The 21,608-nt window shown below is 38.9% G+C and overlaps 5 protein-coding genes across 5 annotated transcripts; 3 read left to right on the plus strand and 2 right to left on the minus strand.

The window, feature by feature from the left end:
- Positions 1 to 395: 395 nt before the first annotated feature.
- Positions 396 to 9,148, minus strand: MONOS_3710 (uncharacterized protein; the record flags this gene model as incomplete). Its single annotated transcript, XM_067873727.1, has 1 exon — positions 396 to 9,148. One exon carries the CDS (start codon positions 9,146 to 9,148, stop codon positions 965 to 967), a length of 8,184 nt encoding a protein of 2,727 aa, XP_067721122.1. The 3' UTR covers positions 396 to 964.
- A 943-nt stretch (positions 9,149 to 10,091) lies between these two features.
- Positions 10,092 to 10,979, plus strand: MONOS_3709 (putative HSP90; the record flags this gene model as incomplete). The annotated part of the gene is made up of 1 exon (XM_067873725.1): positions 10,092 to 10,979. The coding sequence occupies one exon, from the start codon at positions 10,092 to 10,094 to the stop codon at positions 10,977 to 10,979; it is 888 nt and encodes a 295-aa protein (XP_067721123.1).
- Positions 10,980 to 11,477: 498 nt separating this feature from the next.
- On the plus strand, positions 11,478 to 16,365 carry MONOS_3708 (uncharacterized protein). Its single transcript, XM_067873724.1, has 3 exons — positions 11,478 to 11,584; positions 11,636 to 12,329; positions 12,472 to 16,365. The coding sequence occupies exons 1-3, from the start codon at positions 11,521 to 11,523 to the stop codon at positions 14,942 to 14,944; spliced, it is 3,231 nt and encodes a 1,076-aa protein (XP_067721124.1). The 5' UTR covers positions 11,478 to 11,520; the 3' UTR covers positions 14,945 to 16,365.
- Positions 16,366 to 16,472: 107 nt separating this feature from the next.
- On the minus strand, positions 16,473 to 18,640 carry MONOS_3707 (uncharacterized protein). Its single transcript, XM_067873723.1, has 3 exons — positions 18,562 to 18,640; positions 18,128 to 18,499; positions 16,473 to 18,079 (listed from the first exon to the last, which is right to left on the minus strand). Exons 1-3 carry the CDS (start codon positions 18,621 to 18,623, stop codon positions 16,675 to 16,677), a joined length of 1,839 nt encoding a protein of 612 aa, XP_067721125.1. The 5' UTR covers positions 18,624 to 18,640; the 3' UTR covers positions 16,473 to 16,674.
- A 39-nt stretch (positions 18,641 to 18,679) lies between these two features.
- MONOS_3706 (putative HAUS augmin-like complex subunit 5) lies at positions 18,680 to 21,532 on the plus strand (the record flags this gene model as incomplete). Its single annotated transcript, XM_067873722.1, has 5 exons — positions 18,680 to 19,273; positions 19,324 to 20,926; positions 21,026 to 21,127; positions 21,209 to 21,360; positions 21,419 to 21,532. 5 exons carry the CDS (start codon positions 18,680 to 18,682, stop codon positions 21,530 to 21,532), a joined length of 2,565 nt encoding a protein of 854 aa, XP_067721126.1.
- Positions 21,533 to 21,608: the final 76 nt, after the last annotated feature.

A 21,608-nucleotide genomic window follows, 5' to 3' on the forward strand; every position in this document is an offset into this window, starting at 1 on the left:
ATATTTTCCTTATTGAATTTTCGTCATTAATATTCATAAATTACCACTGAAAAGCGATAGAGCAATAATGTCACGTCTCTTCTTATTCTTCAGATCAAACAGTGGCTTTAGAAATAATATAAAAACATTCAAAATATGCATGAAATTAAAAAGCAAATGACAATGAAATTACATAAAAATAAACACCCTAAAAATTTTTTTTTGATTTCAAAAAATATCACCCATTAATTTTTCAAGTGAAAAGTGATTTTTTTTTCCTTTTCTTTCTTTCTTTTTCTTTTTTCTTTTTTTCTAATCTTGTCTTATCTAATCTAATCTAATCTTTTCTTTTTTCGAGTATTTTTCATCTAACAATCAAAATGAACATTTTTATTACTTTAAATAAAATGTGTAAATAATTTGTGAATCTTTTAGCAACAACTGATGATTCAAAATGATTCAAAAATTCCTTCTCAATCAATTTATTTGTATGATGTGTATCGAAGATGATTTTGTTAAAAAAACAGAAAACTACATATTAACATGAACGAAGAAATATGGAAAAGAATATAACAGAAACCAGTTGCATCGTGCTTGCTGGTGTTGTAAAAAAAAATTATGGTTAATATTCTCGGACGAGTAAAATAAAACTTTGCACACAAATGTTTCAAAAAACTAATCTGACTGAAAAAATGAAAGAAAATATAACTACTCAATTCTAAATAGTTCACATGATTAATACATATTCACAGGACATCCACAAAACAACATACGCGAGCGTTATGAAATGTGATTGCTGGATTGTTACATATGAGCATATCAACAAAATGTTCAAGCAGCCATTCGAACTTTTGCTTTGCTGTAATCTGAAAATCCCAAATGAAAAACTTCATTCAGCAACAAGCAATTAATGCTTTTAAATTATAATTGTGTTGTCTGTGCAATTATTGTCATTGTTCTTTTTTCTTTCCAATTTTATCTTCTTTCATTGATTTGATTCAGAGCAAGATGCAAGGAGTCGAAGCTCAGAAACATTCACATTCGAATCTTCATCGTATGTGATCGCATCCGAAACGGTGAATATCACAGCCCCAGCCGGAAAGTGCTCCAACAGCTCCCGCTTCATCCCAATCAGCGTCGGCCTGGCTTTCTTGTCCTCTGAAAGCGCTGCCAGGATCACTTCGTCATACGACGAGTTCGCCTTCGAGCAGTTCGGCCTCTCCCCATTCAGAATCTTCTGCCCCGCCACCACTGCCTCATACTCCCCAAACGGGATCTTCAGCGTCACACACTCCCAGAGCATCATCCCAACAGAAAACACAACTGTCTTCTTCGATCCCTGGCTCTTTGTTCCATTCAGCAGCTCTGGCGCCTTCCACCTCATGCACTCGTTCTTGCTGTCTTCCTCATCCTCAAATGCTGATGAGGGCAGAGAGTCTCTGTCATCATCATCACTTGTTGATGTGACAACAGTTGACGAAGAGATGGAGGATGAATCTGGATCCGAGTCTGACGAGCAGTCTGAGTGCATCGCTATTGTGATCACCATGTGCTCAGAGAACAGCACAATGTGGGGATTCAGATTTGTCAGCGATTGAAGTGGATTATCCATCTCGTCAAAGGAGTGAAGTGCCCCATTCGCCACCCAGAACAGGATCTGAGCAGCTGTCAACTCCCTCTCCTTCAATGATCCAATTGCCATTTCTTTCTTCTCATTCTTTCCATGAAGCAGCATAAACAGTGAATCCCTCAAGTCAACAATCAATTTCTCATGAGGAGATGAGCAAGCCATCGCATCCACCAGATTCGACATTGATGATGTGGTTGGACATAGATCCTCCCCTCGAACAAAAGTTGAATCAGAATCGGTCGTTGAAGTGGATGAGATGGATGGAGAAGGAGTTCTCTTTCTAATTTCTTCTTCTTCATCTTTCTCCAGAATCCATTGAGGGATCTTGTCTGAATCTCTTCCAAGGATATATTCAGTCGATCCGCTCTCAGATAGAAGATGCTCTGATGATTCTGAATGCTGAAGGCTTTTCGCATATACCCTCTTCTTCATCCTTTCATCATTCTTCTTCTCTGCCTCCCTCTCTGCTCTCCTCCACTGCTCTTCTGGTGACATCTCCATCGTTACCATTTCAAACGCCTTCGGATCTTTCTTCACAGTCTCATTCACAATCTCTTCTAATTCCCTTGTTCTTCTCTTTTGCTTTTTCCATCGAACAACAAACAGAATAAATCCAATGAGAACAATCAAAAACAAAACAGTTAATACAACAACAATAATTGTCCATATTGACTTTCCTTTCTTTCCTCCTTCGACAATCCTTTCATCTCCTTTTGATTCTGAGACACTCTTGTTTTTCAGAATGAATGACTCAGTTGCGGATGGCGAATCAGTTTTTCCAAACAGAATACATACCATCACTTCTGCTTCACTTGGCACACCTTCAATTGTCTTGACAGGAACAGACCCATGCACCTCTTCTTCTGAAATCACACCATTTTCATCAAACAAATATTTCTCAACCACCTCTTCATCCACAACTGCTGCAACTGTTTCGAATGAGAGATTGCAAGGGAGGAGAAGTGATCCTCTGAACACAAGATTCACCTTCTCCCCTGACTTTTCAGCTGACACACTCTCCACCTTCGGGATGAAAAAGGGAGATGCCCTTTCTCTGGCAATCCCTTCCAATGAACATCCTTCATCCAATATCCAAAGTGAGAGATTTGGCAATGTTCCATCTCCTCCTTTCAAACTCACAACATTCAGTTGTGAAGAGCCTTCACACAGGATGTTCCTTCTTGCTGATGGATAATTCTGAATAGATGGATTGTTGTTCATGAACTCTCCTTTCTCAATCTCAACAGATCCACCTGACAATGAAAGTCCTCCGTTTTCTGAATTTGCCAGCATCGAATCCTTCATCAATCCGGAACAATTTTGAAGATCAACCATGGATCCATTCCACCAGCACAGATTTTCGAATGAATCTTCGTTTATTCCAAGCTGTTGCTCACCTTTTGCCCCATCAAATGAACATGAAGATAAGTTAACATCAGCCAAATCTGTCAAAGTCACAATTCTCCCTTTATCTGAAGAAGATATGCATTTTTGGCTGGTGCAGTTCTCCAATTCTAGCAATAAAGATGAAGATGAAGCAGTCAAGCAACACGGGCCAAACGAATCTCTGGTAATATTTCGATATGAAGACTGCTTTAACCGGAATGTCGACGCATTTGATGCCACACTCACTGCACATCCATCTCCAAGCTTCGCGTTGCAAATGGCCAAGAAATTCATCTCAACATTTGCATCTTCGCATTCAACAAAAAGCAAAGAATTATTTGAAACGTGCGTATCATCGAATTCCAAGTGACTGCACTGGATGTTTGAACTGCCTTCTGAACCATCTGAACAAATGGCTATCATATTTGATCTGCATTCAGTTCCTCTCAACTGAACATACTGCAGCTTGGAACTTTTGCAGTTCTGAAAAATCATGGCAGATCGATCAAATATGCTGCTGGAAATAAGCACTTGCTGCACAGACAGGTTTGCTAGATTGTGGAAATCAAATAACTCTTTGCAATTCATATCAGAAATGTTCAAGTTCATAAACAAGCAATATCGTCCCCCTCTTGCTGCCACGCATGAAGAGCTAAGATGAAGGGAAGCAAAAGTGCATCCGTTGATCGATAGTCTGCCATTCTCCACAAGAATGATGGAGCAGTTCAATTTCATTTCAGAGTCTCCACTCCAATCTTCTTGAGCAAATGCTGTATCAACAATCGACAAGCTACCGTCAGTCAGCAATAACAAGCTGGAATGCGAAGAAGAAAAAGCGCTTCCAAACAAAAACGAAAGAAATTCCATTTTCACTCTCGATGAACACAAAATGAGACTACCCGTCTTGCTGCCGATGCTGTTGTTCAGCACAATATTCCCTCTTTCTTCTTCTGCATCCAGCGACTTGATCGAAACATCATGGATGCTTGCTTCACCAGATACCAGAGAAATCTCGTCGATGAGCAAATTGCTGTAAACAGAAGGAATGATGTGAGACAATGCAACATTCAAGGAAGAGCAGGGCGCACTGATAGCTCCGCATTGGCGTGAATCCGAGGTGTTGTTGGCTGAAGAAGAGGCAAATATCGTCTCGCTCTGATACCCAACAATCAGCTCCAACAAATCTTCCTCGTCATAATAATTCTGTGCTGTGCATCCCCACATGGCACGATCCCGAACAAACGGAGGTCTGAAGTCGAGCTGGAAGAGCTCAATGCTGATTTGAGATCTGATATTTGTGCATCTCACATACAGATCTCGTCCTGTGAGCGCCTTGTTATTCATAAAAGTTGTGTTTTCCAAGAGGAAAGGCAGCGCGCTATCGCTTGCAATTGATGAGCAATCCAGAAATATCGCGCCTCCTCTGCCAGTCGCCGAGCAGAAGCATCCAGAGATCGAACAAAAGTTGCAGTGGAACAACGAGCCTTCGCTCAATTTCATGGCAATGCATCCGCCATTCTCACTCAGGCTGCTTCCGCTGCTCTTGATCGACGTGTTTTGGACAAGCACGCGGGAAGGCTCGCTTCCACAGCAGCTGATGATCGACGGCTCAGAAGGAGCACTTTGGCGAAGCGAGAAAAGCGTGCAGCATTTCAGCTCAACTCTTGGACTGTCGCCTTCATTCAACATCTGTGGCTCGCCTCGCAATTCTGCCTGCGCCAGCACTGCCACAATGCTTTTGCCCATCAGCTCCATGTTGCTCATCGAAACATTCGTCCAGTCAATGCTGCTCCCATGCGAGGCTATCAGAATGTGACTTTCGGCTTTGATGGACTGGAACGAGCAGAATGACAATTCGCATGTTCCAGACAGGCAGGCAACGATGCAATAACGAATGGGGGTGTCGGAGGTGCTGGTGAAGGAGCAGCCTTGAGCGGCAAAGGAGCTGCCACCAGTGCTTATCAGCTTCGTCTGTTTCCACCCAGAGCCATCCCCGCAGCAGATCTCAATGTTCATCAAGGAGCATTTTCCATTGTTTGCAAGCACACAATCGCTCTCTTCTTCCTTCCCGTTCTGAGGCGAAATGGCTGCTCCGAAAGTCAGGACAGGACGAGACTTGGCATCAACCGAAGTCACAGTGACGTTTGTAATGTCCATCTCGCAGTTCACCTGAGCTTCATCGATGATCACGAAAGTGTTCATGCTTGGTAGCGCTGGATCTTCCAAAGCACGAAAATGCTTCTCCCCATACTCCATTGTTGCACACGGCTCTTCTCCACTCCCACACCGCAGAACATCCCACCCGCTGTTCTTGCTGAGATGGATTTCTTGAGAAGAAAATTCAATCAGAAATCGGCACAGATCGAAGTTTGTTTTTGTGGGGTCGTTCCCTACGAGCAGATTTGTATCGCCTGCTGTCTCACTCACTTCAAATGCCAATCTCTGCTTTGTGATCGAAACGTTCAGGCCTGACGAAAGAAAGAACATGTTTTTCCCATGCTTTGCAGAGCATTGATCGAAGACTATCTGCTGGAAGGAGAATGCATTGGAAGCCGAGCAGTCGAAATAGATGCCTCCTCCCTTTCCACCTGTTTCATTTTCGGCACAGCATTTTGTAAATGTGGCATTTTCCATCACAATCTGACCTTGTGTCTCAACAACAATTTTCATCGCACCTCCCTCCATGCTCTGGGCGCCTTTGGCATTCGTGACATTCCAGTACAAACACTCAATATGGCTCGAAATTGAGGATGAAATCAACACAGCGTTGTTTGCATTGCCATTAGCTATCCCTGAAAAAGTGCATTGTGTAAGACAGACAGCCTCGTCACTCGTTGTGAAGTCGTTCAGCTGTTTAGATGTTAACGATGAAATCACACCGATGAGAGGCTGATCGCCAATGTCTGTGTTTTTCACATTCAATGAAATAATCGTTGTTGGAGCGCTGGCTGTGTTTTCGCTCACTGCGATAGGCGTATGCTGAAGATTCACTAAATCAATCTGACAGTTGTCCATATTGAGACTTCCTCCGCACATCTGAAACAGCCTGTAACCTATCTGGCTGACCTCGCCCTGCTGCATCTCGAATGCACACTCTGTCAGCGACAGGTTGCTCTCAGAAGTCAAGGATATTAACGTTTCGATCTCAGCATCAAAAGAAGAAGGAAGCAAAAAGCTGATTAACTCTATGGATGCATTCCCCGTGGCTGCCATCACTTTTCCAGTCAGAGCATTCAGCGATTTGGTACAGGTTATTCCAGCTCGTAAATCATCTGATGATCTCAAGATCAAATCGGGATGATTCAGTTCGCTCTCAATTATCGCTGATTTGACGATAGCAATTACATTTGCGCTCACCTCTTCCAGTCTTTTCATGCAACAGTCAACCGATTGGCACGGATAATCCGAGAACCCACACACCACAGTGTCAGCACCATCCTCGCTTCCAACATGGATTATGCTTCCAACTTCCTCCAGAAATAGAACCAACGGAATCGAGTGCTCATGATCATTTCCATCGAACCCACGCAAACTGTCGAAGGAGCTGTGTCCAAGCGCATTAGCAAAAGGGAGCGTTTCGTTTGTAATCGATTCCTCGAGGTCTGGGGATTGAACAAACAAGTTGTTTCCATGCTTCGCTTTATTCGGCTTTTCTGATGAAAAAGAAGGATTTGTGATGGCAAATGCTGCATCTGAGTGCTCAAGATTCAGAAAGATCCCTCCCCCGAATCCCACCTGCGAATCGAAAGGTGCCTCGCATTCTTCGAAGGAACAACCAGAAATTGTTGCTGAGCATGTGTTTGGTAGCGAGAGGAACAGCGCCCCTCCTCCATTTCCATCACCAGAAACAACACAATGCTCAAAAGTGCATCCGCTTATTGAGGCAGTGCAGGCATCCTCAAACCCTTCTCTCCACACTGCATTCAGGCATCCGCCATTCTGCTCGCTCTCAACATCCCAGAAAGAAGCATTGGCAAGAGAGACAGTCTTGCAATCCGATAAAGCAACTATGTTGCATTGCGAAAATGAAAATCCAGAGACATTCACAAATTTCATCGTCAATGAACCTTCTTCAATTTGAATCAAAGATTTTGTTGATGGCTGAATAGATTGTGTGCTTTTGGTGAAACTGCACAGCTCCAATCGAACTGAGCCTGAGGAGCCGATTGCAATTGCAGATCGGTTGAACACGCAAACAAAGGAAATATTCTTTGCATTCAGTGAACCATTCCCAATGGAGATCAAGCAGCCATTTGACGAGGCTTCGTTGCACTTTATTGCTGATGCATTGTTCTCTGCTCCACTGAGAACGATATTTCTCCAGTCGATGTCAATCGTGTCTTCTTTGAATTCTTCGCTCAACATCAAAACATTCTGCCTCAAATATGAATTCCATCTTGTCACTCCATATCCCACAGTTTGGCATTCTGAGCCTGTTCTTCCACAAGTGTCCACATTACTTCCAGAATTGCTGATGTAAATTTCTGACTGAGCGGTTGGCAGATATGAGTCAAATGCAGTTCCTCTATCTCCGCATTTTTCTGAAAGTTCAACGCATTGCACAACTTTTCTTGGAGCTATTGAAAGTGTAAAACTCTGCAATATCTGAACTGTGTTGTTTGTCAAGCTAAATCCCTTTCCAATAAAAATATCTGCTGCATGCATCAAATTCTGCACCGTATTATTTTCAAACAAACAAAATTGGATTATGGCGTTCTTCTCATTATCATTTATGGACGCTTCAATTCCTCCTGCACCCTGTGGAGCATCTCCTTCAAACAAATAGCAATTTGACATCACAAAATCTTCTTTCTGATTATGAAAAAAGACAGCTCCAGCATAAAAACTATATGCTTTGTTGCCTTTGAAGACAGTGTTGTAAATTGATCCACTTCCTCCAACATACCATGCAACACCTCCTCCATAGGCTGCTGAACAATTTTCAAAAGTACAGCATAAAATAGTAGCAAATTTATTTGTTATATGAGCAAATGCTCCTCCTATAGAACGATCTCCCATTCCTCTACAATTATTAAATATTGAATTTTCAATGTTGCAATCGCTTCCATTGCTAAAAATAGCACCTCCATATCCATATATGTTTGGAAATGTATCAGTGCATTCAGAAAATGTGCATTTGTCAACAATGAGCTTTGCACTTTCGCTGACAGCTATTGCTCCACCATGAACAGCACTGCATTCAGTGAAGCTGCAATCTTCAAATTTGATTTTTCCATCTGAAAACGATTGCGCTTCATTCGTGAAGTTCTGGTGAGAAATTGTGTTTTTCGAACGAACGAAAGAAGTATTTGATGAGCAAAAACCACATCCATGAGAGCCAGAAATGATCACTCCATAAAACGGGCAAACGCAATCAGCTACCATGCAGCCTTCCATTTTGCTCTCTTGCAAAGAATGATTTTGTTGAAAGTTTTTGTTGTTGCTCTGAACAGAAATATTGTTGAAGGCGCAAAAAGAAGCCGAAGCAAATGATAAATCCACATCTCCAATGAATGGATTCACAAGTGATGAACAAAATGACGAAAACGTGCAGCTCAAAATATGGACATGTCCTGTCAAAGGAAGTAAGCAGGAGCTTGATGAGACAAGAGATGGCCATGCCTGCTTCCGAAAAGTGCTTTGCATAGAAATATTCGTCAATATTATTGTTCCTCCAGCACAGTCAAAAGGAGATAAATCCGTCTCTGTCTTCACGCTTATGATGCAATCGCTTACAGATAATCTGGATAATTCATTTCTCACGGAAATGGCAGATGTGCATCTTTGGTCAATTTTTATTCGTTCAACGGCCAATGACGAGTTCAGAACCATCATCCTGCTGCAAATCCAGCTCCACTCATTCTTGCTATCATTGAATGCGCCTGCAACAGAGTTATGATTAAATTCCCTTTCTGAATCCTCCTGCAATCGTTTTATGCTCTTTTCTGAATTTTGCGTCCAACCAGATGAATCCAAATCCTGCAGCTCATTAGACTTCACCACATTGATTGCATTCATATCATATGAGGAAAGCACATTTTTGTATGTCTCATAGATGTTTCCTAGCCTTCCAATGCAAAAATCTTGAAAATCAGCTTTTTTGAATACATCTGCTTTGTAGCTCGTTTCTTCATTGCAGTAAATTGCGTGCATAATTATAGAGACACTAAAAATTGTAAAAAGCATGGCTCCTGTTCTCCCTTTGCAACGCAACGACATGCATATCATCTTGAATTTTTTATTTTATAACATTGATCAATAATTTCTGCTATGGGTTGTCATATTCAAAATTTCCCAAAAAAATTCATTTTTATTTTTAATGAATTACAATACTTTGTTCACTTTTGTTGTTCATGTCTCAATGGAAAATGATGAGTTTGATAATTCTGTTCATTTCATTTTTTTTGTTTTCTTAACATTCATTCAATAAAACAAGTTGATAAAGAAACACAAAGTTCAAATGAAAGCCCTCAAGCAGGAAGAAGAGGAAGAGGATGATGAAGGAGAAGAAAAGCTTTGCAGAGAGACATCATACACAACGGAAGAATGGCAAGTTTATGATTTTGTTCACTTCAACCCGAGAAAAGCCTTATGGTAATTCACAAACCTGGACTCATTTCAGCTCTAAGGGAGATGTTAGATTCTAGTCAATAATGAACATTCCAGAAGATATGCCTCCAGTTGACACTTCTGACAGTGCTTAAAGCAGTGCAGTGAAGTTGTATGTGCATCGTGTGTTGATTACCGAGGAATTTGATGCATTTATCCCACAGCACTTGGAATTTGTGTGAGGTCTTGTGGATTCTGATGATCTTCAGCTAAATGTGTCTCGAGAGACATTGCAAGAGTCAAAGACGCTTCGGCAGATTGGGAGAAAAGTTGTTCGGAAGATTATCCAGATGATATCCGAGATGGCAGAAAGCAGAAAGCGAGGGAGGTTCATCATACGAGAAGTTCTATCGAGCATATCACAGGTTCCTGAAGATGGGTGTGATGGAAGACATTCCAAACAGACGACGTTTGGCGCGTATTCTTCACTTCAACACGACAAAATCAGAGAAGATACCCAATTTCTCTGGATGACTATTTGGAAAGAATGCGTCCTGGGCAGAGCGATTTCTTCTACATTGCAGGCGATCCTGCAACCTCGAACATCCAACAGTCGCCATTTTTGATTCTGAACAAGAAAAGAGGATTGAAAGTGCTATTTTTGTCTGATCCGGTTGATGAGATGGTTGTGCGGGAGATGAAAGAATACATCAAAAAGCTGTTTATTTGTGTGATGCAGGTGGAAAAGAAATCTCTGACAACCGAGTTCGAATTTGAGCGCGAGAAATTGAAGCAGTGGAAGAAGAGGTTTAAGCCTCTTGTGAACTTCTTCAAGGAAGCACTTGGAGAGAAAGTTGAAAGAGTCGAAGTTTCAACTCGTCTAGCTGCTGATGCACGGCCACCGTGTGTGCTGGCGCATGTTGAAGGATCAACCACAGTCGACATGGAAAGATACACAAGAACACAAAATAGAGCAGATCCGCGTTTTTATGTGCACGAATCGCACAAAGTGTTGGAGATTAACCCGACGAACAATCTGATCAAAAGAATGAATGTTGCTGTGCAGCAGGTTGAGACGCAGGGCATTGATGTGACAGACTTTGATGAGGAACTGGAAGAGAGAGACGCTGCAGACAAAGAACTTGAAGGAAATCGGAAGAAGCTGGAGACGATGGCACTTCTTTTGCATGATACAACTGTGTTTGAATCAGGCAATGTTATTAAAGATTCAAATGCATTTGCTGCAAATGTGTATGATGGGCTGACAAGAATGACAGGACTGCCAAATGCTCCGTCCAAATCAGATGAGCATCATGCAAAGGAGCAAGCAAAAGACGTGGATGACGTGCCAGAGAAGAAAGAAAGTACAAAGAAAGTTGAAGTGGAAGGAGAAGATGAAGAAGAGGAAGAGAAGAGCAAGAAGAGGCTCGCTTGAGAGAGGAGAGGAAGCAAAAGATGAAGAATGAAAGAAAAGGCAAATTGGTGAACCACGAGAATTAGAAAGAGAAAGAAGAATCAAATTTGGGCGAAAAAGATAAATGGAAACGAGAGAGAAAAGTAAAGAGAAGAAAGAACTCTTATCAGAAATAATCTACCTTATAATCTTTCACCTTTCTCTCTCTCTCTCTCTCTCTCTCTCTCTCTTTCTCTTTCTTTCTTTCTTTCTCTTTCACTTAATTATTTTATTATTGCATTATCATTTCCAACTTAGAGAAATATTTTTATTAACATATTTTTGATGAAGAATTTGAGCGAGGATAATTGAGAAAATGAAAACGCTTTGTTGAGCTTTATAAAAATAGTAAATAATTGTGTATATTAATTTTCAATTAACTATGAATATTTAATAATAAGAATAATCGATTATATTCTTTTTATTAATCATATTCAATTCTGAGAATAATGAATTTTTCAGATCTTAACCACAATAATTGTTGGCCAATAATACTGAGTTGAGGGGGATTCACTTCCTTCAAATGGAAAATGAGGAAGCTTTTAATACTAGCTCGCCATCATTTTTCATATACATGACGTGTCCAAGTTTGCTTTTTAATTTTTTGCAACTTATTTAGATTGATAAATATCATGCAGCAATTTATGGACCACAGTCAGGAATTCTCGTTATAACATGCATTATTTATTTTTTACTCTCGACTCTTTCATGTTATCGACTTATCTCTAATTGCAGAAGAAAAAAATCTCAAAGAAACTGGAGTAAAATTCTTTTCTTTTTTTTTCTTAGCTTGTTTCTTGAACTCCAAAGCTTATTTATGACCGTTCCATTCCCCCATAATGTTAAAACTGCATCAGCATTATGTTCAGTTTTACCAAAGATAATTCTATTTATTCTTTGGCAGTTTTTGATTATCTTTTTGGTGTTTTCAATTATTATGAGGGATTTCCATCCAAAAATCAAATGGCTCATCGTAATTTTGCTACTAAGTCTTTGCGTTGCTGTCGTTGTGGCTTCAATATTTATATTATCACGGAATATAAATGATTTCATGGGATTTGAAAAAATTATGACATATCTCACAACAGTAATGTTTTTATTCATGAGCGCATCAATTTTCATTGTGACAATTCGCCTAGCATACATGACTTGTCTTATTCCTTCTGCTTCATCTGTTAAAAATCGAATAAGGCTTTATGTTGTCTTTTTTGCGATTCTTTCTTTAATATGGTTTTTAAGAAGCATATGGTCATTGTTGAATGCATATGGCATAAATCCGCTCAACATCAGAATAAAAAGATATGGAGAAGATTGTGGAAAATATGATAAATGGTTTGAATAATTGTTATTCTTTCGATTATGATAATTTTCATTTTCTTAAACCTTAAAATATTAATTAAATCCATTTTGATAAATCATCAACAAAATTTTTTACCCATTGAACAAAATTTGCGTTCAATTAAAAAATGAAAAGCGAAAAATATGCGTTGTCCATCTTTGGATTAGATTTGATATTTGATGAACTTCCGTTTTTTCTGCTGCTTATTTTGTTTTCGCTTCCATCTGCTCATTCATCAAATGCGCGTAAACAAAAGGAAAACAGTCAATCTTACAGGCAAAGAAAACAGCAGCAGCAAAAGAACTCTACACAATCAACCGTCAGCAGCTTGCTGTCCTCAAACACTGTTACAAGCACATACATGTCATCTGAACAGAAAGACCTGAAAATCAACCACTCGTTGCTTTCTTCCACGACAAAGAACTCGACCATCTCGTCTGTTGACGGAAAGGGGATCAAGCACAAGGGATACGGTACTTCTGGGCATGATTCTGGTTATGTCTCCTATGCAAGTGCTGATGGGGCAGGAACAAAACCGGAAAAGATCTCGAATGCAGGAGCGCAAATACTAACATCATCTTTCTATTCAGCCATCCCGACGACTGGAGCGTCTCTTTCAGACACGCAAAAGTCTTCGTCGTGGCGGAAAAAGAAGTCGCTGGGAAGAGCAAGTGCTTATGCCACGCTCGTGTCCTCAGAGCAAAAACAGTATGAACTGGTGAGGAAAGCACATGCTGCGCAGAAGCCAGCAGTGAATCCAGTGAACGATGACAGCCTCAGCGAAAGAGACTCAACGAAGAAAGACGAGGCAGGAACTGGAGATTCAAATAATGTTGACATAAATTCAACTGAAGTTTTAACAACAGAAATAAGGAAAGATGATGAAAAAGAAGATGCTGAACAGCACGCTATGCGTCACCATCATCACCACCACAACAAATACAGCAAAGAACGAAACGCAGCAAGCCCTTCTCATCGCAAAGAAAAGCATCATTTTCACAAGAATGAATCAGAAGACGACAGCACAAACAAACAAACCGACACTCTGAAAACGCATCGTTTGAACAGCACACTCAAACAGCCACATGAAAAGCAGCGCCATTCTCATAACCATCATCACCACCATCATCATCACCACCACAGATATGATGCTGATGTGATCTACCAGGCAAAGTCCTCTCATTCACGCTCCTCTTTTAGTAGCAGTTCGCTTTCTCTGTCGCCGTCTCTGTCGCCCTCTGCTTCCAAGTCTCCTTTCGTTCCTCTGGGATCAGCTTCACATTACACAAAGAAAGCATCTCTAACTCCGCCTCCTGCACAGGCAGTCATTTCGGCTGACTCCACGTCTTCAAGCGCGCCTTCTCCAGCCACATCGCCTAGGCATCTTTCTGCGAATGCCTCGTCTGCGTCTGTCTCCCCAGTGCATTCGAGGTCGCACTCTCAATCACATTCACATTCACACTCACATTCACATTCACGCTTCATCTCACGCTCCCCCTTTCAGTCACACAGTTGCGTGTTTTCTGCTGAAGAACAGCGGAGGTCTTCCGCTGGAGCGTCTCCACAGCCAAGAGACGCCTCTTCAGACTCCTCTCACTCAAGCTCTGTGTCCTCGCTCGAGGGACACGCACATCGCCACTCCAATTCACCCAACGCCACTTCGTCGTATTCGCATTGCTCGTCGCGTTCCCGCTCGAATTCGGAGAATGCGTCGTCTTCTCCTTCCACTTCACTATACCGCTCATCCTCTTCTCGCTCCTCGCTGGAAGTGTTCTCCCAACAAGCTCATATCCTAAGTGCAATGAAAGGGAGAATGGCAAAGAAGAACAAAAAGAACAGGAAGGATAAGCAGAGCAGCTCAGTTACGCGCAGGTCGAGCGAAATGCAACCGGAAGCGCTGTCGAATAGTCATCATCACCATCACCACAGGCACCTCCACAGTCACCGCCATTTGCACAGCAGCTTGCAGACTTGCCCTGATGCTGAAGATGATATAGACGCGGAGCAAACAGAAGAGAGAAGCAAAAGGAAAGAAGCGGAAAGAGGGAAAAGAGAGCAACGCAGGCGAGGGAGAAAGCAGCTTGCTGATGTTGGAGAAGAAGATGAAGAAGAACAACAACTTCTTTCAGAGTCAAAAAGCGATTCTCAATCACAAACATCATCTGATTCAGATGCCAAGAATAAAAAAATTGTAAGGAGAACAAAGAAAGATGAGGAGAAAAGAAAAAGTGATAACTATTCAACAAAGGAAAGTGTATATGACAATGGGGAAAACACGAAACTATTCACTTTTAATCCATTTAGTTCAAAGAAAGTTTCGAAAAAAGAATTTGTAAAAGGAATTCAGAGTGAAGAAACACAAATTGATCAGATGGCGAAAGAATCGCAAGGAAGAAATGATTTCTCATCATATTCATTTTTACAAATAGAAAAGAAAGACAAACACATTGAAAAGAAAAAAGAAAGAGAAAGATACGAAAAAGAGAAAGAGGAGAAAGAGAAGGCAGCGAAACGAGAAGCAGTGATCTTGTCAATAGCAGCTCCGTCTTCCGAAAAGAACAGCACAACATATCCAAATACTCGAACGCTTTTGTCTGTACAGTTTTAATTTTGAAGTAAAGTTATTTTATAATCGTGTTTAGTTTTGGTCAATATTTATTTCACTGCTTATTTTGCGATGTACATTCATTGTGGCAACCAAATACTGAGCAGCAACACACAGCTCACCTCACACTGTTTTATTCAGCCATTTTCACTGTAATTGTTCAATCGTTCCACCATCATACATTTTTCAGTCACACATTCTCAATCACACTATCTCAGTCGCCCACATTCACTTGCACGTTATCAAGAAATGGATTCTGCAGTGTTTCAATACAAATGCCTTATAAACAGCCTTATCGATTCAATAATGTTATTTGAGGCTGCTTGTTGGCCGAATATATACTCATTAAATGTTATTATTGTTTAATAGAAGTGTTATTTGAGTTGACTTGTTAGCAATTTGTATTTTCATCATATGCATTTGAATAAACACATATTTTTTTCTTTCTTGTTTCTTTTTAAGTTGAAGTCTATTGGATGCGTTTCTTGATTCTAAAATTTTCACAAAGAGTCTTTTTTTGTTTTTTAGAATATTTTTTTTGTTTATTATTCTTATTCAAATTCTTATTGTTATTTTATCTTTTTGTTTAACTTTTTTATTTCATTTAACTTTTATTTCCGCTTTCTTTGCTTTTTTTTTTAATGATTGCAAATACAATCAAATGTTTTTGGCTCGTTTTTTGAATTGTATTTATTTTTGTGTATATTTTTGCAAGTCTTTCAACTGCCTAGGAAATTTTACTTTATTTCATATATATTATGATTTTATACTTATATATTTTTATTCAAAAATCATTAAATTCGAGGTTCAGACACATTTCTATCATTATTTAAATCTTTTCCCTTCTGTTTTCTATCTTATTCTTTTTTTCTATTATTCTCTAATTCTTAATTCATTTTCTCTTGTTTGTCAAAACACGTGAACACATTTGCGAGGTTTTGATACTTGCTGATTTTCCTTTTTTGTTAAATTGTGCAGTTTTTGTTAATAGCTATGTAATGTTCTTTTTGTTTTTCTTATTTGTTTTCATTTGTCATTTTTCATTAAAAAAATCTTGAAAGAACTATTTTTTCCCCTTGCTTTTGTGATTATTTGCAAATATCGTGTTTATTACGAGCAAAATCCAGAGCATTTTGATTTTTTAGCTTCTTTATATCTGGTTGGGAGCAAATGCATGTTACAATCTTCATCTGAAGTGGAATTTGCATCAATGAGCGATAAGTTCTTTTGATCACATCGGCCTTACTTTACACAGAAATCACATGAATAATAAATGCAGAACTTCTTGATAAGCATTGCAGGGAAGAAGAAATTGTTAATATTTTTACTAGTTTACTCATTTCCCTTGTTAAATTGTAATTATTACACTTTGATGAACTTATTTGATCAAATGATTTTGTGTCTTTTTGAATTTTTGATAGTAATTTGAAACATTTGTATATCTTTTCTTGAAAAAGAATTTTTTTTTTTTCATATTCAATTTTTGAATCTTTTCTAGATTTGAGATTTATAACACTTTTTTTTTTTTTTGTTTTTTTAAAACTGAAAATGAATGACAAAGGAAAATGAAAATTTAACTTTAAACATGTTCCCAGAACTAAAACTAATTAAAAAAATAAAATTAAAAACAAAAGCCTATTGACAAAAAGGAAAAATTCTTAAAAATTTTGTAAGAGTCTGTGAATTATAAAAAACATGTTGGCTTGAAATAAAACTTATCATTTACAAAACTTTTATTTATCATTAACATTCTCCAGGCTTTCAATTAACACATTAAAGTCAGATAGAAACGCTCTGAAAACCCGAACATCTGCTTCTTCAGCGCTTGTAGAATGACATATGATACGATGGAGCATTTGATATACTACCCACTTTATTCCATTCGAAGCAATGCATATTAAAAGCGATGAAGAAAGAGTAAATTGTGAGCTGATAACATCAGACGCATTTTGAAGAGTTGACGACTCAAAATCAGATGGCTCAGGAACACAAGCAGAACTGGAACAAGAGCAATCCCTTTGCGACTGATTCGACTCCAAATCGGATTGAATATGATTTTTGAGTAAAATAAGCAGAATACGTTTTAAATGGATGGCATGCGTCTCGTGCTGAGGCGAGAGACACGAAAGAAGACAGACAAGTTGAAGCTCATCCAGAAGCACTTGCACAATAAAAGGCAGAGAAGACTTGTCAATTTCGTGTAGAAGGGATGGAAACTGTGAAGAAGTAAGAACATGAAAAATATATCTTGTTTTTGAAGAAGTAAATTGGGGAAATTGTTCGATAATGATTGGCACAAAAAATGGAAAGAACGTTTGATTAAAAGGAGATGATGCAAATTCAAAAGCTGAACTTGGCAATTTCGCAGACGAAGGGCATGCACATGCTGAAGAAGAAGAAGATGATGATGATGATGAGGATGAAACCATTAATTTATCATGACAGCATTCTTCTTCGAATGGAATAGAAAGTCCATTAAAGATATTCCAAAGTTTAAACAAGATATTTTCTCGTTCACAAGCAGCAAGATGTTCACAACTTTCCTTCTTTGTGATACCAAAGAAAGCAAACAATAGATATAAAAGTTGATTGCACAAATTATTGTATTTCTCTGAATCTTTGCTTTTTCCTTTCTCTTCTTTTCCAGTCGATCTCCCGATGCTCCAATTTGGAAAACCTGCCTTTTGCTCCATTTCGCTCCATTCCCTTTCGATTCCACAGACTCTTTCAAAAAGACGAGCGATAAATGCTTCAGTGCGCTCAAGATATACTCTTTCGATTCTGCTCTCAGGTTCGAGAACACTTTCTTTCTTCTCATCCAAATCGAGCGAAATATCACCAATAATTTTGCAAATTGATTGCATGAGAATGACTCTGCAATGAAACACAGTCGAGTTTCCAGGATAATTATCTGTAATATCGTTAACCACATCAACGAGAAGAGGAAGATGTGAAGAAAATACATCCTTTCCAGCGCTTGTTAAAAGTTTAAGAAGACAAATAAAATGCTGTTGTAAATAATAATTATTCGATCCTCTATAATGGTTAAATTGTTTTCGATGAAAATGAATTTCAGAATCGAAAATGTTATCAATGTTGCATAATCCCTCAGCTTGAGCTTCATTAAGAAGAGTGCATCTTCAAAAATAAAGAATCAAAAATTCATTCAGAAAAATTAAACCAAACCGATATCCCCAGTACGTTGAACTTTTTGGGTGCATTGTAATTAGTGAAGCAGAAAAAAGGAGTTCTTGAATTAAATCAATTTTTCTTTGCCTAAAAAGCTGGAGTCGCTGACCAAGTGCTGCATGATCACCTTTCGTTATCATAAGTTTTGCTTTTGTTACTACATCAATTTGATTCTCGATCATCTCATTTTTTTGTGAACAGGCCGCTAATTTAGATATTTCATTTCTCAATTCAAAAACTGTGGATTCAAGAATTCCAAGTTTATGCTCAACGAGCATGAAACGAGGTGAAATGTATATTGAATCACTATCTTCATCATCACAGATATCAGCATATTCTTCGAGAGAAGAAATGAACGAAAACTCATCTCTAAAATTTTCAAATTAAAAGAAGCAATCCTAATCTTTATGAAAATAAATAAAATGACCCACATATAACGATCCCTATTAAATATGACAGCTAATTCATTTAAAGCGTCGAAGCGTTTCTCCATAAAATAATTATCTTGATGTCCCAACACAAAAATTACAAATTGTTGACCCACAATGAATGGAAGAAAGAAAAATTCAAACTGATTTTGTGTCGTGGGCAAAGCAAATAGGATATGTTTTTAAGACATACAAAGAAGAAGAAGCTTTTTCAAAGCAAATTCTTGAGTTAACAAGGAATGGTTTTGGCCCTACATTCCAGCACCTTATGCTTCATATAAAAACTCCAGAACTTGCTAGACAAACAGTTGAACAACAAAAACTTCGAAAAATTGAAATAAGCAATGCAGATTCTGACAAAATTCGAAAAGTTCCGCTTCAAGACCCTTCTTTGCTTTCAAAAGGACTCGAAATTGAAAAACAGTGTGATGAACTTCAACAGGAGGTTGACAATTACAAACAAGAAATTATAATCAAAGAAAAAAAACAATCTGAAATTTCAGAAGCAATTTCAGAATTGAGGCAGAGACGCGTTTATCTTCTTGCTGCTAACAAAATGATTGAACGTGTAATCAACACATTGAAAGAAGTTTTTGAGTTTATTAAACAAGGCATAGAATCAGAAAAAAAGAGTTGTCCTCCTGATGATGAAAGAAACCATATTGTGAATGAAACAAGTTCTCAACTTTCCTTTGCAATTTTGAGCGATGTTGAAGTATGAACATTGATATTTAAATCATTATTTTCTATTTTTTATTTTCAAAGAGGCAAAAAAACAAGATAAAAAGTTCGCCAGAAGCGGAAGATTCTGAAGGACCAGCTTCTATCCATGATGGAACGACAACTCTTCCAACAGGTTCTGTTCTGTCCTCCTTAATTGTGCTGACAGAAGAGGCAACAAAGACTGTTGAACTTCTTACAAAAGAATTGGAAGACAATCCAATCAGCACTAATCTTTCTTCTTCGCCTGCTTTATCTTCATACATACACACCAACAGCATATCATCTTCATCTCGCACTTCACCTCGCACAACACAATACACTTCAAATAAATCTGCCTCTTCTTTAGCAACATCTTCATCGAACCCTGCTTCATTTCAATCACTTGGAGGTCAACTATCAATTGACGAACAGCTTCAGCAGTTACAGCAAGAGCACATGTCACTATTTGTGGCAGCTCAAGCTGTAAGAGAAGAAGTTGATTCTTTGAAGCAGCAATTCCACATTGAGGCTGAACAGCTGATGGAATCAAATAGAACCATAAGCGAAGAAACTAAATTATCAACACCACAAAGAAATGCAATGGATGCTTTTCCGTTAAGTTCACAAACCACTTCATCTTTCAAAATGAGTGGGACTATGGATGAAGATGATGATTCGTTTCTCCTGTCTCAGACTCAAAAAATAGAAGAAAGCATTTCTCGCACACATTCAGAATCAACTTATTCCCAACTAAAAACAACAAATTCCACTAATGATTCTTTTCTACAACCTACAAAGCCTTCTTTTTCTCCATCTATCAATATTTCAAACAAGAATGCCACAAATGGCGAATCTCTTCTCAGTGCAACGTTGTCTGCTGTTTCTGAGTGTGATGCAGCAGTCCAGCGTTTTGCGTCAGCCTCAGTGACATCGCTTATGTCATCCATCGAAACTGGGATGGATTCGATTCGTCGTTGCGATGACACATGGCGAGCGATCTCTGCTGCGGAGAGAGATGCCACAGGGCAGCAGAAGCTCATCAACAATCTTGTCGGGGCAAATGATGCGCTGTTAAGCTCGTTGCCAGGGCTGATGGAAGAAGTGACTGAATTGAGGGAGCAGAACAGAGTTGATGGGGCAAATGGACTGAGGGAAGTGATGTCCAAAGGAGGGTTTGTGAAGGAAGGCGATAAGAAAATGCTCTTCCGACAAAGCGAACATTTTGGAGAGCAAACTTTGCAGAATGAGGAAGGAGACGCCCTAAGCAATGCAATTGGATCGTTTTTTTTCCAGCCAATGGAAGAAAAGCAAGATGTCTCATTTGGAGCAGAACAACCACAAGCAACGCTCTTTTCAAGCTCCAACAAAGATTTTTCAACTCCATCGTACATGTCGGATTTAGCTATCTCTTCATCCTTGCCTTTTGCATCAAAAAGCGATCCAAGCAATATCTTGCAAGCGCAACTTTCATCTACACCAACTTTAAATTCAATGACACCACAACAGTCCCTCCACTCACAAATAGACTCACATTCTAATTCAATTATGAAGCATCGAGATTGGTCCATTGACCAGCCAGACTTGGACTTGTGCTCCGCGCTTTCGATATCTCCTGTGATTTCTGAAGAAACAATTCCACTGCAACTTGTACAGAGCACAAAAGAAGGTTCGCTTTGCTTCTCACTTATACGTTTTTTTTCCAACTCAATATTTTTATTAAATATTTATACTATTCTCCATTTATCAACCATTTAAATGCATATAGTGAAAGAGTATCAGCAGGCAAACGAAGAAGAACGAACTCTCATTCAGGAACATGTTGAAGGATACAAAGCACAATCACCACTTCAGCCTGATTACATTCAAAGTTTGCCCATTTGCATATTTCGCTCCGACTTTAATATCCTCGCTTTCTATTGATATTTGTAATTTTTTGTTGAATTGATAGAGTTGGTAAATCGAGTTACAGAACAGGATAGCCATCAAACTGGAAGATGGATAGATGAACTTGACAGAACTCAATTCAAGGCTGTGGCTATATCCCAGTCATATGAAAAGCTTTTAGATGCTGCGGATGAATGGAGAACGCAGCCAGCTCAAGTTTGTATTTTCATTTTTAACAATCTGAATTAATTGCATTTCATCTTAAAATATTTAGTTTGTAATTGATAACGTAAAGGTTGATGGGCAAGATATTGGACAATGGACGCAAAAGTGGAAATCAGCGTCATTGGAATATATTAGACTTTTAAACATGATGAAAAAGAAATGAGAAATATTTACTGTATTATTTTGTTAGAATATTTCATTTTTTGCATAAACCATATTCAAAAATTAATCCTTGATCA

This window comes from Monocercomonoides exilis (genome assembly GCF_001643675.1).
Source record: "Monocercomonoides exilis strain PA203 chromosome Unknown scaffold49-690789, whole genome shotgun sequence".
Taxonomy (NCBI): domain Eukaryota; phylum Preaxostyla; order Oxymonadida; family Polymastigidae; genus Monocercomonoides; species Monocercomonoides exilis.

Bases quoted from the DNA above. Each gene is read 5' to 3' on its own strand.
- MONOS_3708 (XM_067873724.1), top strand. From the start codon at position 11,521: ATGGAAAATGAGGAAGCTTTTAATACTAGCTCGCCATCATTTTTCATA. The intron at 11,585-11,635 runs GTTTGCTTTTTA...AATATCATGCAG, and splicing joins CATATACATGACGTGTCCAA to CAATTTATGGACCACAGTCA. The intron at 12,330-12,471 runs GTTTGAATAATT...AAAAATGAAAAG, and splicing joins TGTGGAAAATATGATAAATG to CGAAAAATATGCGTTGTCCA.
- MONOS_3707 (XM_067873723.1), bottom strand. From the start codon at position 18,623: ATGGAGAAACGCTTCGACGCTTTAAATGAATTAGCTGTCATATTTAAT. The intron at 18,500-18,561 runs GTGGGTCATTTT...TGAAAATTTTAG, and splicing joins TTTAATAGGGATCGTTATAT to AGATGAGTTTTCGTTCATTT. The intron at 18,080-18,127 runs GTTTGGTTTAAT...TTATTTTTGAAG, and splicing joins TCAACGTACTGGGGATATCG to ATGCACTCTTCTTAATGAAG.